At 41.1% G+C, this 24309-nt stretch overlaps 1 protein-coding gene across 6 annotated transcripts in view; it reads left to right on the top strand.

The window, feature by feature from the left end:
- SCML4 (Scm polycomb group protein like 4) overlaps positions 1 to 24309 on the top strand; it is an 89676-nt gene that overhangs the window by 26155 nt on the left and 39212 nt on the right. For 3 of the 6 annotated variants that reach the window (XM_039869812.1, XM_039869828.1, XM_039869838.1), the window contains exon 2: positions 17154 to 17364. The exons of 1 other annotated variant lie outside the window; for it this stretch is intronic. In XM_039869812.1, the coding sequence (XP_039725746.1) occupies positions 17209 to 17364 (156 nt within the window). In that variant the 5' untranslated portion in view covers positions 17154 to 17208. Of the gene's footprint in view, positions 1 to 17150; positions 17365 to 24309 lie in introns of all 6 variants that reach the window. 2 more of the 6 variants (XM_039869820.1, XM_039869849.1) reach the window with 1 other exon arrangement.

Below are 24309 nucleotides of genomic sequence, written 5' to 3'. Positions count from 1 at the left end.
TCAATTTAAATCTGTTCAGTTCCACCCAATCCAGTGCAAACCAATTCAACAATCATTTACTGAGTGTCTTCTTTGTGCCAGTCATTCTGCTGTGATTACATCTTTGGTTTCATCTTAATTGATTACTTCTGCCCCTCAGGTCTCATAGCAAAGATACTTCTTAAAAATGTATTACGAAATATAACAAGAAACTGATAATAAGACCATAGTAAAAAGAGACTGATGTTTGGGACGGATGAAACATTTTTATTTTCCTATACTGACCTTTGTATTTTGATAGGCTCTAATGTCCTTACTTAACTGGGCTTCTTAAATTTGGGATTTGCACCCCCGATAGAAAGGTGCAACTCATCCTGCAAAGAAGTGACAGAAGAGATAAAAGCAGAAAAAATGGGACCCCGTCTGGTTCACAGTGAGAAAGACACCCTCCTAGAAGCAGGAAGGAGGGGCCCAAAAATGTCCTGTCCTGCAATTGTTCAGCTCGTGTTAAGCATTCATTTGTCCAATATGTTTCCCAGTTATTAGTTCTATGTTTCATGCGCGTGCAGGGGTTTCCTGTAGAATAAATAGCCACTGGCTGTAATACATGCTATCCATCAGTTCTTCTTGCTGCTAATGTGAGGAAGCACGTTAACCACTGCTTTCCCGCCTTTGAGTTAGACTGATTTTAGGTAATGAGAATTCTGAGTTATCATTCTTTTAACTAATAATGTAATTTAAATTCTTGATGCAGTGTGAGAGTGGACCACACAGGTGCCTACTATGTCCTGGCTCTGCCTTGTGGTGCTGCTTGGAATAATTTGTCCTTTTTCCAGGCTAAATGTCCTTAATTATTTCAACTGTTCCACAAAGGAAAGTTTCCACATACCCTGCTCCTCTTCTTTTGAGTTTAATATTTACATTAATTCTTGCCGTCAGAAACAAGTGTAAAATTCCAGATGTTCCACAAACAATGGGGTTATTTTTTCCCTTGAGCTGGGCACTCTACAGTCTATATTCCCATGAGCTTTTTGATAACATGGCCTACATCACAGTCTAAAGAAGACTTGTCATTAACTAAAATTCCTAGATCTTTTTCACCCAGGAAACCTGTCTCTCCTGTATATCTGTGAATGATATATCAGCTATTCTATCTTTAAAATTTTTCATTTGATTGCTTTGGTCCATCCAACTAAAATTTTTTGCATCTTAATTCTGTAATCTGTAGCATTAGCTGTCTTTCCCAGACTTGCGTCATCTGCTTATTTGATAGGATTGCCTTCCAAATCTTCATACATGTCAGCAGGGAGAACATAACTAAAACTAGAGACCTGTGGCATGCCACTAGAGACAACCTGCACATCGGCACTGTCATTAGTCATGCAATTTGGAACCTGTGTGGTGTCTCAATAGTTAGGATTCTACCCCAAAGTAACACCCTTCTGCTCACATTCACTATCTGATCCACGAAATAATCTTGGGAAATTCTGCCAAATACGTTGCAGTAACAAGACAGCTCATGATTATAGTCTTCCTCTGATTTCCAAACTAATTCTGATTGGCCCACCTCTCCCGCCAAGTAAATCTAGTTAAGATAAGCCTTAAACTTTCAGGGACTTTTTCTCCTGGGAGCCAATGTTTCCCATATTAGTGATTACCACATTCTTTAGCAAGAGCTTATTTATTTGTTTAATAATCAGTTTCATAACTGATTATTCAGTCAGAATCCAACCTTTTTTGAAAATTTGGGTAAAATATGCTCCTCTGCCCTGCTTAGTACTTTTTCTCCTTTCCATGATTTCTCAGAAATGTTCCACAGTGGCTCTGAGACCCCATCTGTAAACACCTGCTGTGCTCGAGGGGTATTTTGCCTGAGCTCGGAGAAGTTTGAGCTCACTAAAGTGATGAGCAGCTGTCACCTCTGGCAGGCATTTCTTCTCTTGTCATGTGTTCTGCCACCTCCAGTTTGAGATCCTTCCCCTTTATGCAGCAAACAGAAACAAATAGTCCCTTAGTCCAGCTGGTAGGCTAATTCCATCCTTGATATTGGTCTGAAAAATAAAAATTTGCCCCACAACGCATTCCTGTATTCTGTAGTGCTCTTTGTGACCCACAGCACGTTCTGCACTTCGACCAAGACTTGCCTTCCCGTTTCCTGCAGTAAGGGGGCAAAGTTTGTCCTAGACCAGGCACAACTGCGGCTGCAGGTACTCTTCCACTTGTGCTTGTCTTGACACTCTTTTGTATCTCCAGGGCCTGGCACAAGTGCCTTGCACCTAGTAAGTGTTCAGTGAATATTCATATAGCTGCAGATTTTTAATAGGTAAACTTTGAAAGCTGGTAAATAATTGGTTTCACTGCTATTGCATGGTCTCAGGGGACCTTTAACAAGGGAGAAGATCTGGAAAATTATCCAGGAAACTTGCTTGCTGACTGCTAACCCACTGGAGAGAGAACAAGACAAAGGAGCCATTATTTTTCCCTTTTTTGACCTTTCATTTAGCCACCAAGAAGTGGAAAGCCACAATTGGATCACTGTATCATTCCTCCCCTTCCTTTCTTTTTATGAGCCAATCAAATCATATTTGCTGAGGATTCACTGTATGTGAGGCCCCGAGAAGTCACATAAGCTTTTACCCAGCCCAGATATGGAATTAATAACATTGATGACTTGTCTCAGGGTGTGTACGAGGCTTCTGGACCTTTTGGTAGTCAGCTTTCAAAATGCAACGTCTCGCAGCCAGAGACAAAAGCCCTGGGAGATGACACTTCTTAGGTCTCAGCAGCTAACTTCTTGTTATCCAGGTGCTTGTGGAGAGAGGCTGGGCTTGGCATCGGCTGTGCAACCTGTGGCAAGGCAGGGAGCCTTTCTGAGACATTATCTCTGTAGATTTAAAGATTCTTCATCTGTATAATGAAGGTACCTAATAATACTTGCCTTAGAGGCTTGTAATGACAATTGAACAAAGTAACATATGTATATCTACATGCTCCATTAGTTCATTTATCTATTCATCCACATTTGTTGCCTTGTTGGTCCTGTGAGCTGGGCCCTGTGCTATAACTGTGTCTCCTATGGACCACCTCTGAAGTGAGAGGACACAAGTGTGAGAGAAATCACTAATGAGGGCTGGAAGGATTGAGGATCCTGCCTCAAAGATGGGATGCTCTGAGTGGGGAGGGGTTTGTTCGAGGAAGACCCGAAGATAAACTTAGCTGTTCTGCCGTGGGCTGGCAGGACAGCCTGGTCCACAGAGGTTCTGTCTTCGTGGTTATTGGCCAGCCCTCCTTGGGATTGAGTGCGTACTGTGAGTGCTTCTCCCTCTCAAGTGAACTGCAAGTGCCACCAAGGGAGAGCCATCTGGGAGACTGAGACTGAGAAGCTTTGTATTGGCAACATGAGCATGGAGAATTCAGCTCTACAACATCCCAGTGAGACACCCCGGAAGGGGGCGTGAGTGTGTGTGCGTGCGTGTGTGTGTGTGTGTGTGCGTGCGCGTGTGCATGTGTGTGTGATAGGGGATGCAAGCTGGAACTTGAGGAGACATGATGACCCGTAGGTGGTCTGCTTTTCTTCCCTTCTCCTGAGAGTGGCTGGGTTCATCTTCATGTCCCCAGTGGGTTCTGCATAAGGACAGGCACACAATAGGTGCCCAGATAATATTTTTGAATGATCAAAGGGATGCATAAGGGGATAAAAGTTCATTGCTGGCCAGTGCTACCCTTTTGAGGCTAAGAATGTCTTTTTTTGGCCCTGGCCTTTCAGTATTATAAGACCTGCGGGGCCACCAGGCTGTGCAAGGGTGGCCATCGGGATCGCTGGTCAGAGAAGTAGTGATGCCCCCCATGTCCTTGGTGGGTTGATGCTGTGATTGCACCTAACAGGACAACTGAGAAGTCTTGTGACCCTCAGTGATCAGAAGCAAATTAGGACTGCGTTTGGTTTTCCTTCCTTTAAGTTAGAAAAACAAACACAGAGGAACGTCTTCCTGTACTCCTCGTTCCAATCCCTCCCTCCCTTCACCCACTCTATTTCCAGACCCGGTGATAGTTTGCATTTCTAATATTTGAAGATACTGGGGTCTTTGTGAAATAAGTGGTGGGGGCGGGGGGGGGCATGTGTCAGTGTGCAGCAACTGCCTGTATAGATGATGGATGGTGACAGTGCCAGGTACCAAGTACCCTGCCTTTCCCCTCAGCCTCACAGCTTTCTAGAGAGCTCTGATGCCAGGGTGTCAGTAACCGCTTCCCCCTGTGAGGTGGGTATCATCTAGCCAGAAGACAAGACTACTGTGATGCTCTGCAGAAAGGGATTTGGAGCGTGGCGTTCTCTGGATTGATTTGGGTGTATTTGTTCAGCTTAGTAAATGAAAATAAATGATTTTTGTTGTGTGTTGTCTTTGGGGGACCTGCAAACAAGTTGATTGGAAAATAGAGTTCCTATTGACTGTCTGTTCTTCGCAGAGGAAACAAAAGATAAGAATCATTTGTCTGGGAAGAGCAGTAATTTATATCACACGGGCTTTACAGATAACGATGGGCTCTCATGGTCATTTTCTCATCGGATCATCAAGGCAGCTTGGTAATGTGACCGTGACAAGAACTGGTGTCTCTATTTGGCAGGTCAAGGCACTGATACCCAAGAGTCACACTGCTGTTCTACTTACTTATCACTGAGAGTCAAAGCCAGCTCTCCCGATCCTTACTTGCTGGCCCCTGAACACTTTCTCTTCCCACTGGCCCCTTGACCACAGAAACATGATCTTTGTCTATTGGAAGAGCAAAGATTTCAGCTAACGAACACGGAAAAACAAAATCAGTTTCAAGATAACTATGCACTTGCTCTTGACTTTCACCTCTTAAATGCATCTCTCCATGACTTGCACAAGAGGGGAGGGCATTGAGTCCTGATTGTTTTCTGCTGACTGCTCCAAGGTGGCGTATCTTTCTTAGACAGTGAGTTTTTTGAGGGCAAACATTGAGTTGCTATGTCTCAATACATAGTGCCAGCAGAGTGCCTTAGATACTTCAACATTTTGCAAAGAGTATCGTAATGAAGATATCATAGTTACATATTTCTCAACTTCATTTTGAACAACTGTGTTCCTGAAAATTTGAGTAAAAATGTTTGCTTTGGAAACATTGCTGCCTAAAAAAGCCTGTGTGAATCCTTGAAGAATTCACAAATCCCCAAGACTGGTGAATGGATTTGCACCATGCAAGGCATTGATTTAGAGAGTTGTGATTTGTGTTATCTGAATCTTGTTGTTTTAATGTTAAAGCTTTAACCCTTTTTCTTAGCAAAGTATTTTAAAGGAATCTAGGTGTACGATTGGTGTATATTACAAAAAAATCATCTCGAAAAGAGTTTCTTTGTAGATAAGATTGAACCAGAAACAACCCAAACACCAAGCCACCAGTGCTTTCTCAAAATTAAATGTAAAGTATAAATAGAGAACAAAACAGGAAATAGTGGTTTGCAAAAAAAGAAATACTTGTACCTGCCCTAAAAAGTGCCATTCCTTAAAGTGTACAATGCGAGTTTAGAGACTGATAGAGAGTCATTGACTCCACCTCTCAGCAGAGACAAGTGTCTTCCAGCAGGCGTTGCCTTACTACTCCCCGCAATATTCTTTAATAACCTTTAAAAAATTTGGACCGTGCTGTATGTCATAGGCACTCATTACATAAGTGTACTCTTCTATCCATCCAGTCATCATGAGGTCAGTGAGTTGATTGAGTTGCCTTATATCACCTAAGCTTTTTGCTGTGTCAGTGCCATCTCTTTGTATCCTATAAGGACTTGGGAGATATGGCTTGCAGGGTTATGTTTCCCTCCTGTACTTCCTAACCAGCTCCGTTGCAGGTTCTCGCATGCTCTCTCAGGCTGACCCCGGGAGGTAGCTGTAGGGATTTGTACAAAAAGCCCTTTGGTGGAATCTGAGTTCTGCCTACTAATGAGTGATCTCATGCAACCTCTCGGGGCCTCAGTTCCTCATCTGTAAATCCAAGGACGATCATACTTATTCTCACAGAGTCATGAAAACGAATAGAGGTGAAGTAGGTGAAGGTCCATCTTGGCAGCATATGGTGCACTGTGTCTTGCTGGGGTGGCCTTATTTTTAGAAAGCGGCTATCATGGGGGAAAGTTCTGAATCTCACGGTGGCAAGTGCCCTGGGCTGGATCCTGCTACCTCAGTGGGGACTGAGGGGGAGTCCGGAAAGAGGGGCTGGCTTACTGATCACTCATTCATTCATACATCATTATTCAATAAACATTTGCTAAGTCCCTAAGATGTGCCAGATGCTGAATTAGGCGGGATACATTGATCAAGACACAGCACCTCCTCAGGGAGCTTTCATATATTGGGAAAGACAGACAAGGTTACAAATAAAGAGAATGATACGTTGGAGGCTGATGCCTTTTGGGGAGAGGATAGAGCTCTCTCTTGAAAAGATGAGCCAAGTTCAAGTAACGCCACTTCTCTGACTCCATCTTCAAGTGGGGCACCAAGTTAGAAGCTTCTAGGGAAACTTGCTGTGATTCACTTACTTATCTTGAGTTCTCCTTCTACCTTCCATCCAGATCAGAGGCAGGTCAGTTTTGTTATTATGTTCAAGCCCATGAGAACCTCTTGGAATGAGTGAGGAGCAGGTAATGGGGGGAAACCTCAGGGATTGCTTATAGGAGACCCCTTGAGCTTGGATGTTCTCTGGAGTCAGTAGCAAAGGAGGGAGGGTACAAGGCTCCATCAGCGAGTGCCAGGAGGTAAGGACCTGGTGAGGGTGAGGTGGAGAAGAGCTGCAAGGCCCTAAACTCTGACTTTTCCTTCCTTGTCCTGTGACCCCCAAGAATCACAGCCCCACAAGACCTCTTCTCTCTGAGTGTCCTGGGCTCTTTGGTCCTCATCTTTGAGATACTAGTTGTCTCAGAACTGTCCTCCTTCCATAACATATCTCTTCTCCCCTACCGAATGGTTAGCTTCTCAAAGACAGGAGAGGAGTGTAGGAGACTGGCTCTGCTGTGGCACCCCAACCACCTTGAATGTCTCCCCAGAGGCCATGCAGGCAAGGCTTGCCTGCAGCTGATCTAAGTCTTGGCAGAATCTTTGTGATCCTTCCGGGGCATGAGAGCATGGGAAGCCTGTTTGCCACTCGCCTCCCTATCAGCGCAAGAGGCTGTTGTAGGACAATTTCTCATTGCCTCCTGGGTGCTGATGAGCTGTGAGGCTTTTGCCTGGCTTTCCTTCAGGGGAAAGCTGCAGGCTGTAGAACTGCTACACTGAAGCATGATGGCTCCTCTCATATTGCTGTCACCTGGCCCCTTTTTCTTCTGTGTTGTCCTGTGGGACAAGGGACACTGGGAGAGTCCATCTCTTCCTGCTTTTGCTATCCACATGAGTAAGAAACTGTTTAAATCTGACATTTTGTTGTCTCTTTACCTACAAATCTTGGGGCTTTGTTCGACAGGGAGTTCAGAGATCTAAACTTGTATAAATGAGATGTCTGAGGCCCAGAGAGGTTAAGTGACTTGCCTTCACCTCTCAGCTGATTAGGAGTAGAGCCAGGACCGGAGTCCAGCCCCCTAAGTTCAGGGTCATTTTCACCGGCACCTAGTTAGTATGCCTGATGTGCTACGAGCACTTATGGAATGGTTGCTGGTCCAGTCAATCAAGTCACTGGGATTCTTAGGCATCCTGGTCAGTACAAATGTACATTACCATGGCACATGAGGAGTGTAGTACCCATGGACCGGCTGTTGATTTGCAGTCCTTTCAGAGTTCAGAGCACCTGGACATCCTACCATCCACAGCTAGTGGAACTGGCCCTGGCTGACAAGTAGCTGCAGACAGCAGAGTCACTCATTCATTCTTCTCTACAGTATGAGATGGTAGATTAGGTTTATTTGTTTTTCTTTTTTGAATACACACAAAATACAAAGGTAGAAAACAGCATGCAGAGAAAAGTCTCTCTCTCTCTCCAGTCCTTAGAACTGCAGTTCCCCCTCCTTTCAAGAGAGAATTGCTATTATTTTTAAACACTTACAGAGAATTTTATGTATGTATAGGTACATACGCATGCATATGTGTGTACATGTTTGTAATGTGTATCTTCCTCGCCTGCCATATGATAGCATGCTATACATGCTACTGTGTAAACTTAAACATTTATGTTGATTATTTTTCTCTCATTTTTCTTAGCCATGATTTTGCTGACCATAGCAATGGCAGAGAGCATCCTATCTCCTTCCTCTTCCAGATTCCTTCTCACAACCCATGGATTTGCATGTAGGCATGTCCCCAAGTGTAACCACAGATAGACAGACTCCATCCGGAAAGATAAGACATTTCCAAAAGAGTCTTTCTTACAAGGTTCCCATTCTTTCCAGTCATTAACTGACCTACCCAAAGGGCAGGCAGATGCCATCCTCTTCCGTGTATGTCTGTTGGGGTCTAACTAGGAAATCTCTTTAGTATATAAGGCACTGGGTATTTAATGGAGAGAAACACTCGTACGGTGATGAAAGAGACAAAACAGGAGGCTGGACAACTAACCACAGTCCCTGTGGTTGCAACCACCCCTAAGCTAGAAGGACAGAGGGAGGAGGTGATGTAGCAGAAGGCAGGGCCAGGTCACCCAGCACAGTGCGGGATGCTGTGGGCCTCCCTGGTAGGAGCCGGAGCCACAGAAGAGAAGCAATTCCTAACAGAGACCTAATAAAGCAAAGGGAGAGGGTGATAACTTTCCTGATTTCATCCATGCCAACTCTACCCTCCAAACTTATACCAGCACCTCCCATTGAGCAAACCCAGTCAGCAGCCCGCTGTCACAGCAACCTTGGAAAACAGCTTTGGGGAGCAGCCCCCTCTCATACAGAAAATTGCAGGGGCAAGGTGAAGAATGGAGCTGAGAGAGACAGGCCCAGGGCCAGCCTTCAAAGTCTCTAGAAGGCTGTCTTCTGAAAGGAAGTCATCTGAAGGGGAAGGCCTGTCAGCGTAGGGGACTCAATTAAAAGGGAACCGGTGGACAGCTGAAACAAGAGGTGGCGGCCTAACTCTTCTGGGCCTGGCACCTGCTTTCCCTTGCTCTCTGATGATCACGTTCCAAAGAGCAGCTCCAGGCCAGTGGTCCCGGATGGAGTTACAAGCAGCTTCAATCTTCTTCGTGTGTTGGCTGAGGGGACTGGCAGTTCCCCAAAATAGGTAGATTTAGGATACAGCTGAGCAACTGCCCAGCCGCTGAATTATTCATACCTCTGTAGTGTGCCCGTCTCTCATGCGTTCAAATGTTGTAGTTTTTCCAAATCCTGCAGGTTGTAATGGGTATTTCCCCCACTTCACTGTGCCTATTCGCTGCTCTTGCTTTATGTATCTTTCCTCCTTCCCCTTAAATATATGAGTCTTGGCTCTCTATCACTCTGGCTGCTGTACCCTTACTAGGTGCAGGGAATGTTCCGGTATTGGGAGGAGGGGCTTTTATAAGCTCAGCTAAGGATGGAATGGATTTTACAGGCTTTTAGAGTCTACCCTCATAGTAGATGGCCTATTATAAGGACACAGGAAGCCCCTGGACCCTACCCAACAGAGTTGGGAGTTCTACCTGTGAAGAAGGAGGCACCTGTGTCTTGAACTCTCCATATACTTACTAGGCACATCTAGAAGCTTCATCTCTTTCAGGTTGAGAAAACAAGTCTGCACATTACAATTCCTCTAAAGACATCTGACAGACTCATCACTTTTGACCATTCTATTGGACCCGCTTATTATGTGTGACAACTGGGCTTTTTGTTCCTGGGTCAGTTTCTATTTTTCCAGGACAAGTTGGCTTATTTACAGTTTCTCTGTACTCACCCTTGTCTATTTAGACAGATAGAGACAAGAGCACATCAGTACTTAATGGAACAAAATACCTATAGATAAACTCTTTTATACAAACTAAAATCAACGAAAATAAATATTTTATTCTATTCATACTTCTTTTGTATTAAAATGATTACAACTAGAGTTTGGTGCACTTTATTTTAGTCTTCTGAGTCTCATAATTTCAATTTACTCTATTACCATTGTTATTATTGATTCATAAATTGTTACAACTTGTTTCTTTGTCCTCTTAGCACTACCCCTGATATTCCTAAAATCATCCTTGTTCTGGTAATAATAAGATGTTCCAAGCGAATCCTGACCTTTCTCTTTCTCTCTCCACAAGCTATGGAATCTCTAAGGAGTCCTGGTTTTATTTAGAGCGGAGAACAGTACCAGAGAGCAAAATGTGAGCATTAGGACTGAGTACATGTGAGTGTTGGCTTTGGCTTCTGTTCACCCAATTGTAGTGTCAGAATTGGGGGAAAATGTGTACTAAGGGAATGTGTTTTCTCCATTTAACAGATTGTATTGCTGTCCCTCTTCTTATGGTATAAAGTTTTCATTAAAGTATTCTATCATATTGACATATTTATATCCAAAATTAAGAACTATGTGCACCTCTGACGCCAGTTGTGGGTGATTAGCCTAGGTGAGATGGGTAAGCTCCATGGTGAATGATATTGTCACAGGTGCCAGGTACACTCTGCGGGTTCAATATTGCACCAAGTGCTGTAAAGAGCAGAGTGACATACGAAATACAGTTTCCGGCCTCCAGGAATGTACAGAAATCATTTATATGCATGAAACAATGAGAAAACTATATAAACTATCATTCGATCAATGCTTGCTGAAACTGGAAGTACAAGCAATAGGTGATGAAGGAGTTGAGAGAAGCAAGAGATTAGTGTGTAGAGAAGCGAGATGGCTTGGGCCACCTTGGAGAATGGCTGAATTTTTAGATATATGCCAAGGCGCATTATCGCTGGAAACCACCTCACATACAGACCTAAGCAGCCTGTGGAGTGTGGGTATTAGGGTGCATACGAGGCTGTTGGCAAAAGAATGGTAGTAGAGACATTGGCTTAAGGTAAATTCAATGGAGGGACCAAGGATGAGAGAAAATAGGATTCTGGTTGTACTTTTGAAATGACAATGAGAAAGAGCATTACACCAAGGTCAGGAACCCATTCTATGCAGTTAATAGAAGGAAATAATTTAGAGTCCATTAGGAGTCTAGAGATCCTTGTAACTACCACCCCTTAATGCTTTTAGAGACAACAGAAAGCCACTGATCCTGCTTTCAGCCTGGCTGGCCTACCACTTCTCCATGTGCCACCAAACATCCCTGCACGTACCTACTCTATTGCAAGTTCTGTGAATTTAGCTTGTTCTGCTTTGCCTGGGACAATCCTATCTCTGATATCACCTTCTTATATTTTTCCTGTCCTCACTTCATTCCTCTCAACCCTGCTAAGAGAACTGATTTCTTTCCTTCTTGGTGCTCTCATAGCATTTCATATGAAACCTCTGTTATACCATCTATCTTAAATATTATTATTGCTTCTTTACCTTCCTGTTTCTCGATGGTAGGTGAATATATTAGGAGACGTGTCTTATTTATTTTCATCTGTAATCGAAGTGCCTAAGCACAGTATTTGACACTCACTGCGTTGTCAACAGGTATTTGTTGGATGAATTAATAAATGAACGAATGGATGCATGAATAAATGCCGCAGGTGACTCAGTGACATTGGTATATGCTTTTGGATTTGGTAACTCCTTGTTCTTTACCTCAGTGAAGCACTGTTAGCCAGGACCTTAATTTATATGCATTAAATTTACAAGACTAACAGGTAAAATGTCATCCCAAATTCATAGACCAGATCTTAGTTTCTCTTGATTTCAGTTGTACTATTTCTAGACAAGCCTCATTTTGGTAAGAAGAGGGTGACTCAGGAAACCAGCAGCAAATTACCCGATTTGATGTGTCAAGCCAGGATTTGACAACCACGTAAACATTAAACTTGGAGATTCAGAGACTGATCGTTAGGCTGTGCTAGGGACAGAATTTTTTGATGTTTACTAAACCTTTTTGCTTCAAGATGGTTTCCAAACCTGACCTGAGCTGAGGCAGTCCATATTCACTGAAGTCCACAACTGAAAACAGGGAAATTTAGAGGTATCACACATACCTCCAGGGTTTTGACGGTTCTCAAATGATTCATACATTTGGTTGTATCAAATTATGTGTCCACGGCCATGGCTAGGATGGTTTTGGATAGCATTTGAGGTCTCTGAAGGTCTTTGGAGATGAAGAGAAATCTTCGGGGGAAGAGCAGTAACCCAGCTGCCACCTGGTCCCTCAGTGGAAGGACCTAGCGAGAGGTGGAACCAAAGAGGGTGAGGATGGTGAGCTTGTTCTCTCAGGGGTCCGGTGGAGCACTCTGTTTACTATCTGTTTATTGAAATCCTTTTTAGCTCTGAAAATCTTCTGTAATATCTTTTATGGTAAAGTCTTTTTTACCTTTTTGTTACAATTTGTTTAAGATGTTAAAGCAGTGGCCAGCGAAGTTCTGTGGTTCAGGAGCCAAACCATTAGAAAACAAGAAAACAAAAGGCCATCTAAAGAGGCACAAATTTCCAATAGAAACTTCCAGAGAATGAGAATAATTCACTCATTGTTAATTTTTCTTTTTATATTATTTTTCTATCTATGGTTAAAAAAATTCAAACAATACAAAATGGTACAAAGAAGAAAGCAAAAACACCTTTCAATATTTTACTGCTCAGAGACAATGACCATCAGCCTTTTGATGACTTTTCCCTGACCTCTTTTTATGCCTAAACACATGCAGATTTATCTATATCTCTTTATGTAAAAATATATGAATAGAATCATACTATATATACTATTTCATAATATTCACATATGCATGCATATATGTATATACACACATGTATACTTAAATTATAAAGTATTCCATTTAGAAATGTGAAATAATTTAAACTAAGGCAGTCTTGACAGACATTTTGATTGTTTTCAGTGTTTCGCTATTATAAACAATGTGAAAAAAATATCCTTGGCCACATATCTTTGTGTTCTTCTCAGATTATCTTCTTTGGAGAGATCTCACTAACAGAGTATTGTCAGGCTTATTCACATTTTTCTGTCTGATAAGTGACAAGTGATATCTCGATTTACTTTCTTGGGAAGTTACCAGTAAAACTTAGACTCTTTTCTTGTGATAATTGACCACTTATTTCTCTTTCTTTTCTCTCTCTTTTTTATTTTCGTGAATTGTGTCCTTTGCTCATTTTTTTCTATTAGAGTGTTCTTTGTTTTTGTTGGTTCATATATAGCAAATAGTTTCCTCAAATTTTTATTTATCTTCAAACTTTTTCATGATTTTACTTTTGATATATGAAAATATTTGAGTTTTATGTAGTTATTTCTATCAGTCTTTCCATTTCTACTTTCTGAGTTTTCTATCACACTTAGAAAGTCTATTGCCACCCCAAGGGTATAAAAATGTTGACCTATATTGTCTTCAGTACTTCTTAATGTTTCTTTTATTATTTTTTTTATATTTTAATCTTAGATATCTCTAGAATTTGTATTGCTGAAATATAGCTTAAATTTTATTAATTTCTAAATGCCAGTCATCATAAATCATTTATTGAGCTTTCCTGTGTTGATATAAAATGGTCCTAAATTTTAAACTAATGAAAACTTAATATATGTTTAATTTCTGGACTAACTTTTACATTGATCTGATTACTTATTCCTGTAGCATACCGCTGTTTGTTTTTCCCATTTGTTTTTCCCCATTTACCATGGTAAATGGGGAAAAACAAACAGCGGTATGCTACAGGAATAAGCAATCAGACCAATGTTGTTTTGTCTAAATCCTTATAGATTTTTTCTATTGCCTTTAAGTATATTATTTTTGTTAAGATTTATTGTTATCCATTCTTAAAGAAATTTTCTTAAGACACAGAGATCCCCTTCATTCTGGAAGAGAGCCTCTTAATATATCTTTGAGTATTTTTCTTTTCTTTTCTGTTACTTTTGATCTTTTCTTTAAGCATATGATAAATTGTCACTATCTTCCATAGTTGTATTTTCCCTAAGAAATTCCCATCTGCCTTGTTTCCACTGCATTCTAAGATTCCAAGAATTTGGACTCTCTTACTTTCAGTATAGATCTATGCTATTTTTACTTTTTAAATTGTAGTTATTCATGTCTTAATTTTGGAAAAGGAGGTTTGGGGGATTTTAACTTTTGCCACCATCTTTTCCAAAATCTGTTATTGAAAGATCACTTTTAAGTAAGTATTTTTCCCCAACTTTTAAAAATTATTCCAAGGAGACATTTAGAGAATCTTCCATGGTTAAAATAACCTCTTCAATTTTTAAGTCATCTGTCTTGTTACTTAAAACTATTTATTTGTGTTAAGGAATTGGGAAACAGTATCTTTCTAATAAATGAACTATATAATCATTTAGATGTGGTGACTTGAAGAAACTGGGAAGATTTCCTCTCTCCAAGTATCTCCCCAATTGCTGAGATACCTACTATGCCATCAAAATGGTTCACCGTTGCTCCATTAGCATGAAATTTGTTGATCAGATTTAGTTATCTGGAAGGTCCTTCATAATCCTAAGACGGATGTGTTTCTATGGAAAGAAATGGAAAGTAACACAAGTCCTGGTTTTTCTTCCCAGTAGGGAGAGAGAAGTAGAACCACAGAAAACCCCAGTTTAAAAGATGATTTTCTTCCGAAGAAATTTTTCTGGCATATTGAGGAATTTGGGGATAGTTAAGTATAATTTTGAGTGATACAAACTTTTAGGATAACGTGCTTATTAATTTGTTTTCTTCAAAACCTATTCAACAAGAAGAGTTTTGCGAGGGAGTCTCTCACTTAGCAGAGCATCCCGAGTCACCAGTGAAGGAATGCAGCAACTGACCCTTCAAGAAGACTCTCATTTCCAGGAGAGCAAGGAGATTCGATGCCTTCTCTGATCGTGGTTTTTTTCTTGTTGACTTTTGCTCTCGATGTTAGTAGATACTTCGCTGACCTCTTTAGAGGCAAAGTAGAAAGGTAGAGAAACATGTCCTAGACTAGGAAAAATTCCTGTTTCTAACATGTATAAGGATAAACTAATAATGAAGAAGAAGAAACTTAATTATGATAGTTTAAAATGGGACTCAAACCAAGTTTCATACAGCAAAAATCTTACTGGATAAATTTTGGTGGTTCTTCAATGTTTTTGGATGTCTCTCTCTCTCTCTCTCTCTTTCTCTCTCTTTTTTTTTTTTAAATGAATATTTTGGGTATTTGTTGGCATTGTAGAGTACAGACATTAAGTATAGAAATAGAGTGATGTTCTTTGTTTACATGTTGATACGTTTATGTTTGTCGATCATAATTCTTTGGCTTTAATATATCTTTGATTATATCACGTGTCATTATTTCATGTACCACTAAGAAAAAATGCTCCCTGTGGCAGGGATCCCCAACCCCCAGTCGGTGGACAGATACTAGTCTGTGGCCTGTTAAGAAACAGGCCTCACAGCAGGAGGTGAGCGGTAGGTAAGAGAGTGAAGCTTCATCTGTATTTGCAGCCGCTCCCCAGCGCTAGCGTCACTGCCTCAGCTCCACCTCAGATCATCAGGCATTATATTCTCATAGGAGCCCCGGTCCCTGGTGCCAAAAAAGGTTGGAGCCTGCTGTGGGCCTATGGGATTCTGATGGGCTTGCAGTACTGTAGGGTACACCCTAATTTCAGAGATGTTAATGTGTGAAAAATACACATCTTAGAATCAATGAAATATGGTATTTTTCTTAAACTGACAAAAACAGGGAAAATTGATATCCTTAACAACTTGTCTGTCTATCTGAACTATTTAACAATGCAGTCAATAAATAAATTCATTCTTTAAAGTTTTATTTACTGGGTATGATATTTCCAAGAACAATCAAGATTATTGATAGAATATTGTTATTCTTCAGAGAATTAACAAAGTGAATTTAAATTTATAAAGGATGTCCAAAATTTCACTCAAATTTTTTAAAGAATTTCCACTATTTGATATTTTCCTCCCTAAGCAAAATAATCTGGTACCTGCAGTACCGCCCAGACCAGGATGTAGGGTCTGCTTCTATCAGCTTTTCTCTCTTTTTCTGCAGCTTTTTGAGCAAGAGCCTCATTTCCACTGTCAGTTACCACTAATTCTCAGAAATAAATTTTGTGACCTAATATCACTCCTGAGTTAGAGTCAAAAGTTCTGTCTCATTTGTCACATTTTTGGAACATTCCAGGAAATCTGACCCCTGAGCCCAAGGTACTGCTATGTTCTCTGGGTTGGGGTCGATTTAGCTAACCGTACTAGAGACGCTTGTTATTAGTATTTTTTTAAATGTTAAGAATATTATAGTACGTGGGTATCTGCTTGGAAGAAAGAATTCATACATGGTGAACGGTTACCCAGAGTCCCACCATTTTTGTCATTGTTAATATTCTAGCACATTTCCTTCTACTTTTTCACTGTGTAAGTTTTTGCATAATTGAGATCATTTTTATGTGCAATTTGTGTGATGACTTTTCATTCAGCTTCACGTCATTAAGAGTATTTTAAAAGGCTTTTAATTAGTTGATTGTTTTATTCTGTAGATAAATCAACTATTCTTCTATTGCTTGTTATTTGGGCTATATCCATTTTATTTTTGCAATTCTAAATCATGTTTAAAAGAACACTTCTGTATGTAAATCTCTGTCCACAATTTAAAGGGGAGACATAACCAACTTTAATACAATTGATTTGTACTCTTAAATTTCTTTCGAGGGGAAAAAAGATCATAACAATTTATAACCCAACCAAAGGGGTAGGAATGAATATGAGATAATGGTTGTATTTATCTAATACTATTATTATATCAGTTCAAAGTTGAACTAACTGGGGAACATGAGACACAGAGTCTTGTGTCTTGTTGCGGCACAGTGTTTTGTTGCTGGTGACACTGTCGATTGTGTTTGGAGCTGAGAATCTATCGTCTTCTCCACCTAGCCAGTATCTTCCCCACTTCGCTATAGTCCCATGAAAAATTTGCTATCCTTGAAGTTATACCAGGGGCCCAACGGCACTATAAAAGCTCCTAGTAGTGCCTGGCTCTCTCGTATTTGGTCTTCCCCTCCACTAAAGGGTAGGATGGCCAAAATAACCAAACCAGATCTATGTTTGCCTTGCAAACCAAACAAACACTTCTGTTTTTGTTTTGCTTTGTGTCTGGACTAATTCTTAGCAGCTCTTCTGCCTGTGAGCGCTTGTCACTTCCTTCTGTAAGACTGGCACCAGCAGAAATGCAGTCTCAGAGGATCCCTGGGAGAAAGCGAGGCCGACCCCCACTTCACTCAACACCTGTGAAGATGGCAGTTCATAACCTTTATTCTGCTTCAGCTGGTTCTTTACCAGCAGTGAAGATCCCAAAGAAAAGAGGGCGGAAACCTGGGTACAAGGTACGGCTTCATCATCTTTCTCCAAAGTGGTATTGGGCTGGGGTATGGGTGCTTGGGCAGAACTCCACTGCACAGTGCGATGAAAGGTTGGGAGCTGGGTAGAGACAGGATCAATAAGCTTCTGTCAATGGAGCATGCGGTGGATGAGGCCTCATTGCTACAACATGGCACATAATGCATGCTGTCGCTGTCGTGTGCATTTTTGCAAGTGGAAAAAGCAAATTACACCAGATGGGGAAAGTTGTAAGGCGAGCAGATTTTAGGGTCAGAGCTAAACGCACATTATTCAGCCTCACATCTAAATTAATGTTTCAGACACTGAGCTTTCCCCTAACTGTGCCTGTTAGGATGGCTCTCGAAACCATTTTCCAGAACTCATTTGTCACTTATTTTAGTAGAAGCAGATGATATCCCTGAGACATTTAAATTAATAATGGGAGCAGACTTGTGTCAAAGGACATTGAAGAGTTTTCCCAAATAGAGCCTTAACAAGGGGAGCTCATGGTGAAAACACAGGGTGTTAATTCATAGTTTCCTGCTTATAAAAGTTGCTGACATCAAGTTTGGCTACTAGGAGGCATATCAGGCAAAATTAAAACCCCATGACCCTTTTAAGAATCAATGATTTGGAGAGGGTGAGGTCTGGAGAATAACTTCTCTGATACAACTGCAATCACTAAAGCAACCCAGACCCGAGAATTAGCTTCTCCTCTGAGATGTTTTTGAGGATGCTACTGGAGAGAAAAGACTGAGCTTGTTCTTTGCAACCCTTTCAGGCATTAGAAAATGAGCTTTTGAAGTTTTCCTTCATTTACTTTTCTTGAAATAAAAAGCTTGTGTTTCCATCTCGAGATCTGAATAACTCGAACCAAAATGCAAATTGGCAATTAGCTCCTGTATATTTAGGAAAATGTATGGAAATTATTTCAGGTCAGCAGAAAGACACAGTTTCGGGAAGAACTGGTAATGATTCAGGCTTTATCCTTTTGGTTCTCTGCAGTTCTTCCAACTGCTGTGAAATAAAAACGGTAGATGGGGGCGGGACGTGGGGGGAGGTCATTGGTTTTAGTAAATGAAGCTTTTACTCAACTATCTCCTGAGGTAAAGTTTTCTGTCACTGGTTATTTCTCTAGCAAAGAGAGCCTCCTTTTTTTATCATGGGCACATTGGCTTCAGGATTGTGTCTCTGAAGCTGGCACAGGGCAGGTCTCCCTACTCAGCTACCTGCATAGTTGCCGGAGTCTGGGACTTGAATCTGGAAGGCTGGAGCCAGGCAGCCTTTCTGTTTATAGAGCCAGGGAACAAATCCAGGATCTGAAGAAACACACTGAAAACTTTTCTTCTTCTGTTTGGCCTTTCTCCTACTCCCCTGGGAGCTGTGACCCAAGAATGAAAATTACTGACAGACACAGCATTTCTGGGGCCAGGAAAAATGGAAATTCACTTCATGGAATGAACCCGACTTTGCAATTTTCCTGTCTCCTTAGAAGGGCGGTTTTCAGTACTCCTAACACTCAGAGACACCTCAGGGCAGAAAGAAAGCTTTTGGGAGGGTTAGCTGATGATACAGACCTTGCACGAAGAAAGCAGGTCTTGGGGCCACGCCTCACGCGGTTTCCTTTCTGGGGACAGCTGGCCATAGATCTTCCTTGTGTCCACCTTTCATATATTTGGGGAGATGTGTGGGAATTATTTCAGGTGAGCGGCTCCCAGACAACTAAGCCATGGGCTTAGTATTCAAAAGAATTGCTGCAAACCAGGTGCCGGTCTGCATGAAGTTCCAGCCCACTCATGATGACGTGAGAAAAATAAGAACCATTTGAAAGTCTTCATAAAGCTAAAGTGATTCCACTTAAAGGATTATTCTTCATTCTGAAATATCTGCTTTCTACTATTTTGGTGTTAAAGTTTATTTTATTATTTTATTTTATTTATTTTATTTATTTTTTATTTTTTTTAGTGTTGTATATTGTCAGGATTTGCCAAGATAAAGTTGGCAGCCTATTAAGTCTTTCCAGTTTTATTTTGACAATTTCTTAGACACTGAAGCCCCATTTGCCATTAACAAAAGGGTTTTAATTGTAGAGAAGCCAGCAGAGAAACAGTACAGTTTCATTCCATTTACCAAATGGCCACTAGTTTGGCAATTTTAACGATCTGGACACAGTTGAGGAGCCAGAAGCTGTCAAAAAAAAAAATCCTGAGCAAGCAGAATAAGATATTAGTTGGTCTACCATTAAAGATCTTGTATTTTATTACTACTAATATGCTTTCAAGAGCTCCCTGAGTCTCTTTATCTTTACTATAGATGCATTTCTTACAAGCTCAATTATAGCTGTTTATTAACAACTTTAGATTTAAAGGGGAAGATATTTGAGGGGAGAAGCCTTCGCACACAGCTGGACACCAAGAGGATAATAATAATTATCATTATAATTCTACGATAATATAGTAATAATATAGAACAATAAAATATACAATGTTATCAATATTATAAAATAATAAATAACAATATAATTTTGTCATATCAATAATGACATTGTGGTATATTTACACTAACAATATTGTCATAATAAAATGATAAGTTTTTGAGCCTTTGTCAAGCTCGTCCACAGGAGATTCTTAGAACATCTGGTTGTACTGACTGTATCACAGGTCTACGCTGTTTGAGCTTGTCACTTCTTGCCTGGTGCCATACCAAGCTGCTCTGTTAATCACTGCCCCTGCACAAGTGGGAACTCTCTCCAGTAAGGCACAAGCCTCTCCCTTAAGATCTAAGCACAGCTAACACAGGCTGTGACATTTAACCCCTTCTCTGAGTCTTGAGAATAACATAAGTGAATTACAGGCAGGAAAGGAAGAGTTCAACCAACAGTCAGATGTCAGTGCTCCAGAGGTCATAGGTCATGCCTCCTCCCAGGGCCCATCTGGCCATCTCTTTCTTGGCCTCGGCCAGCAGCATCATTGCTGGGACATGCTCACTGCTGTGAGAACATCTTTTTATGGCCTTACTGTCCCTTCTCACTCTAGTCAAAGGAAGCAAACACCTCTTAACATTGTATTTTCTCTGAAGCGCTGTGCTCTGACTGCCATGAAAAGAGCCTTCTTCATTATCAAACAGAATATTTACATCTCAGTTTGAAGCATCCACTATAGGTTTAGGTCCTTCATTCAAAGACTCTGCAAGGTCAACGGGTAGATTCCATGACTGAAAACACCATCGCGGTCTTTTTAAAGAGATAAAGAGAGAGAGAGTCAGCACCAAGGAAAAATCGTAACTTCCATTCTATAGAGGCAGATGATTCAATGTCACCACACAGTGGGATTTCCAGTTTCTGTGTCTTTATGATTGCAATTCTGATTTAAGCAGAAAAAAAGTCCTGGGTTTTAAAAATAGCTCCTTGTCTCCAATACGTAATAATAATAGCAATAATAGTCATACTTGACATTTATTGAGCACTTCTATGTTTAAGGCTCTCGGCCAAAGCACTTTATGTGTATTTTTTTATTTGATTCTTGATAGTTGGATAGTGAGGGGCGTCAGAAAGACTTTAGGAATTAGATATGAATCAACCACGCCTCTCAGCCTGAGGCCACTTACCGTCAGCCCTCTACACTTTGCAATCTCCTTGTATTATTGTTCAGAATAGGAATTATGCTTCCCAACTCAGAAAAGAATAAATTATGTTCTGTTTGCTCTATTTAATAAGTTAAGAAAAGTGTAACATGTTCTAGAAAGATTATCAGCCCTGAAATATTAAAAACAAATAGTTAAAATGTTCTAAAATGTTGGCAATTAAGTTATTCACGATACAAAGTCAGCTGCTGTAACAAAAGCCAAATAACAGTGACTTAAGGATGATAGAAACTAATTTCTCTCTCATGTTAAAGTCTGGAAAGGCCATGTGGGGCTGATGACTCCCTGGTGTTGGGGACCCAGGATCCTTCTATATTATTGCTCCGCTATCTTAACACCAAGTCTCTATCTCGTGCTCTAAAATGAATCCTTCAGTTTCCGTGGTCCAACGAAAACAGCCAGCAGAATGGGGACAGAGGTAATGGCACCTTTAAGGGCCTAGCCATCAAAGTTACACACACTAGTCATTCTTGCATCTCACTGGCCAGAACTTAGTCATTTGGCCACAGGTAGCCCCAAGAGAGACAGGAAAACATAGGGCTAGGTGACCAGGTGATAACCTAAAATTCAGGGATTGCATTATTAAAGGAAGAAGGGAGCATGGATGTTTAGGAATAGCCGGCAGCCTCTGCTAAGTACTTAATGAACAGTCCTCTGTTAACTGGAAAATTTATTTTATACAGAAAGTAACTTTCTAATGAACATGGGTAAACACAAAATTTTGTTTTCTTCCCGGTTTCTTATTGTCATCTCCCCTGCCCTGCCCCGCCCAAAAGGATGTGCTCTTGGCACTGTGTAACAAGGAAGTCAATTAAGAATATGCCCGAGCTTAAGTAAAAAGGGCTTATTTTGTTTGTTTCAACGCTTGCTTAATGTTTCTTTCTAAAATGTATTTTCTTAGAACTGTTGAAATGATTTCAATGCTTCTTTGATTATCCAGATCTTCTATTGCCTTAGAGTCATATTTATGAACACTAAAAGCAGCCTAATTATAGGCAAGGGAAGAATGGGTATCTAATAACTTTTCCTGTGCCTATTTTCAAGGTCCCTCTCTTGTTGATGGTAGGTATGGAGTGCCACCTGTGGTCCATGGGGGAAAACGATTACACAGGCACAAGGCAGGGACCATTCCCTATGGCCTAACAGTGTGCAACGCTGAGGGCAGGAACTGTCTTTCCTGTGGTCTCCTGTTGCCCTCCTCCCGTACCCCAGGGCTGGAGCAGGGGTCAAGGTTGAGGGTCAGCAGTAGGTCAGGGTTGAGGGTCAGCAGTGGGTCAGCAGTGGGTCAGGCGTAGGGGTATGCTCGTAAAATGTTTCCAGTATTCTGAGTGTGACTCTGACATGAGCGTTAGTTGATATTTTCACTTACGTTAAGGAGTAAAACAAACATAAAAGTGAAGATGTATGTTAGAACTTCACTCTTCTGTCAAAAATGTGAACGAGTGACTTCTCTGCTGAATTGGATAATAGTTTTGAACACAAAAATATTCTGTTTTTTGGTGCTATTTACAGTGTAACAGCTACAGGTAAGACACATGTTTAAGTTTAACCAGTATTTTTTAACATTTTTTAAGTCTGTAAGTCAACAAAGTAATAAATACAGCCCTAATTTGTAGCATTTGCCAATTTTCAAGGTCTAAATATTCCCAACATGGCCAATTTCAAGGCACCAGTGTGACGTCGCTGAACACAGAGTTGGGAAAAGATATGCAGCAGCCCACCCTGGCATCTGCATTCCCATAGTCCATACAGATTCGATAGTAACATAATTAGGAAGTGATGAGTTTTGAGTCTCCATTATCTTTGTTTTGAATATACTTTAATTAACACTCCATAAGTATATATATTTAAGTTTTCTATTTTCCCCTGTGTTTAACAATCACCTTGATGTATTCCTGAAAATCTAACAATCTTTTCTGTGGACCCATATAAGCTAGCTCCAGATCCTTCTGTTCTGTGTTCTGCTGTATAGAGGGTGCCTGTAACCAGGTGTCCCACGTCCCTTGTCTCATCTGCAGGGCAGACTGCTTTGACTCCATGCCCACTGATGCATAGACTTGGCCCTCTCACGGTTCCTGTAAGCAACCCAGTCACACCAAGCATTTCTTGAAAAGTGTGATCTCTACTCAAGGTTATTGAGGTCACGGGACATAGCAGACAGCATTCCATTAAATAATTCTCACAAATAGATCTGGTTTTCTGAATTCCACTTTATCCAGTGATAGCGTTTTTGTTTTTGTTTTTCTTCCTTCTCCCTCTGGATACTCATGAAGTATATCAGCTTCATTGTTTTCCTTCTTGGCTTCCCTCTATCAGGAGGAAATTAAACCATTCTTCTGGCCTCACCCCAGGTGGAGCAGCAGCAACCCCTCCTCTGCCCCACCCCCACTTTCACCCCTGTGCACTTCACCAATTTCAGCACCTCTCTGGGCCCAGAGGAGAATCTGAACCCAACACCCCATTTGCACTTCTGAAAGGCACAAGGGAACCAGACCATTCCCCTCCCACATCCACACACATCCCCTCTGTCTTCATTATGATGCAGGCAGTATATTTCTCTAGGGAAGTTTTAGTGCAAAGATTTTTCAACTAGGCTCTCAGATTTGACTGAGGGGCATGTTGCTGAGGCAGGTCTCAAAGCCAAAGGATACCTGCCTTTCCTTCCCTTTTCTCTCTATATTTCCTTCTACAAATGTAGAGAGAAAAAGGCAAGAGTAAACCCAGAAACAGACTGATTCCTAGGAATGGAATTAGGTCATTGGCTACAAACTTCTTATTGTTGGAGCTGATTTGCATTTCCAACAGGCAGGTTTTTAGACTAACATCTGAGGTTGAACATGGTGAGGTATTCTATTTTCCCTGACTGTGCTCCCTTAGGCTTCTCCTCAGAACTGTGAGAGAGTTCTGTAGGAACAAAGACTAGGAGCCTAAAGGAAGAATGTGGCCCCAAGGAAACCCATGGGCAGGGACATGGACAGAGCTGTCCTTATCAAACAGGTGTGGGCGGGGGGGAAGGGAGCTGGGGAGAACAAAATTTTTTTTTTTTTAATTCGTATATTAGTTTCCTAGGGCTGCTGTAACAAAAAAGAACAAATTGGGTGGCTTAAATGATAGAAATTTATTGCTTCATAGTTCTGGCGGCTAGAAATCCAAGATCAAGAAGTTGGCTTGGTTAGTTCCTTCTGAGGCTTGTGAAAAGAGAATCTGTCTGAGGCCTCTCTCCTAGCTTCTGATGGCCTCAGGTGTTCCTTGGCTTTTAGGTGGCATTCTCCTGTTGTCTTCCCTCTCTAAGTGTCTGTCTCTGTGTC

This window comes from Pteropus medius, unplaced genomic scaffold (genome assembly GCF_902729225.1).
Source record: "Pteropus medius unplaced genomic scaffold, Ma_sr-lr_union100, whole genome shotgun sequence".
NCBI classification, from domain to species: domain Eukaryota; kingdom Metazoa; phylum Chordata; class Mammalia; order Chiroptera; family Pteropodidae; genus Pteropus; species Pteropus medius.
The sequence above is the reverse complement of the archived record's forward strand: the minus strand, read 5'-3'. Positions and strand labels throughout refer to the sequence as shown.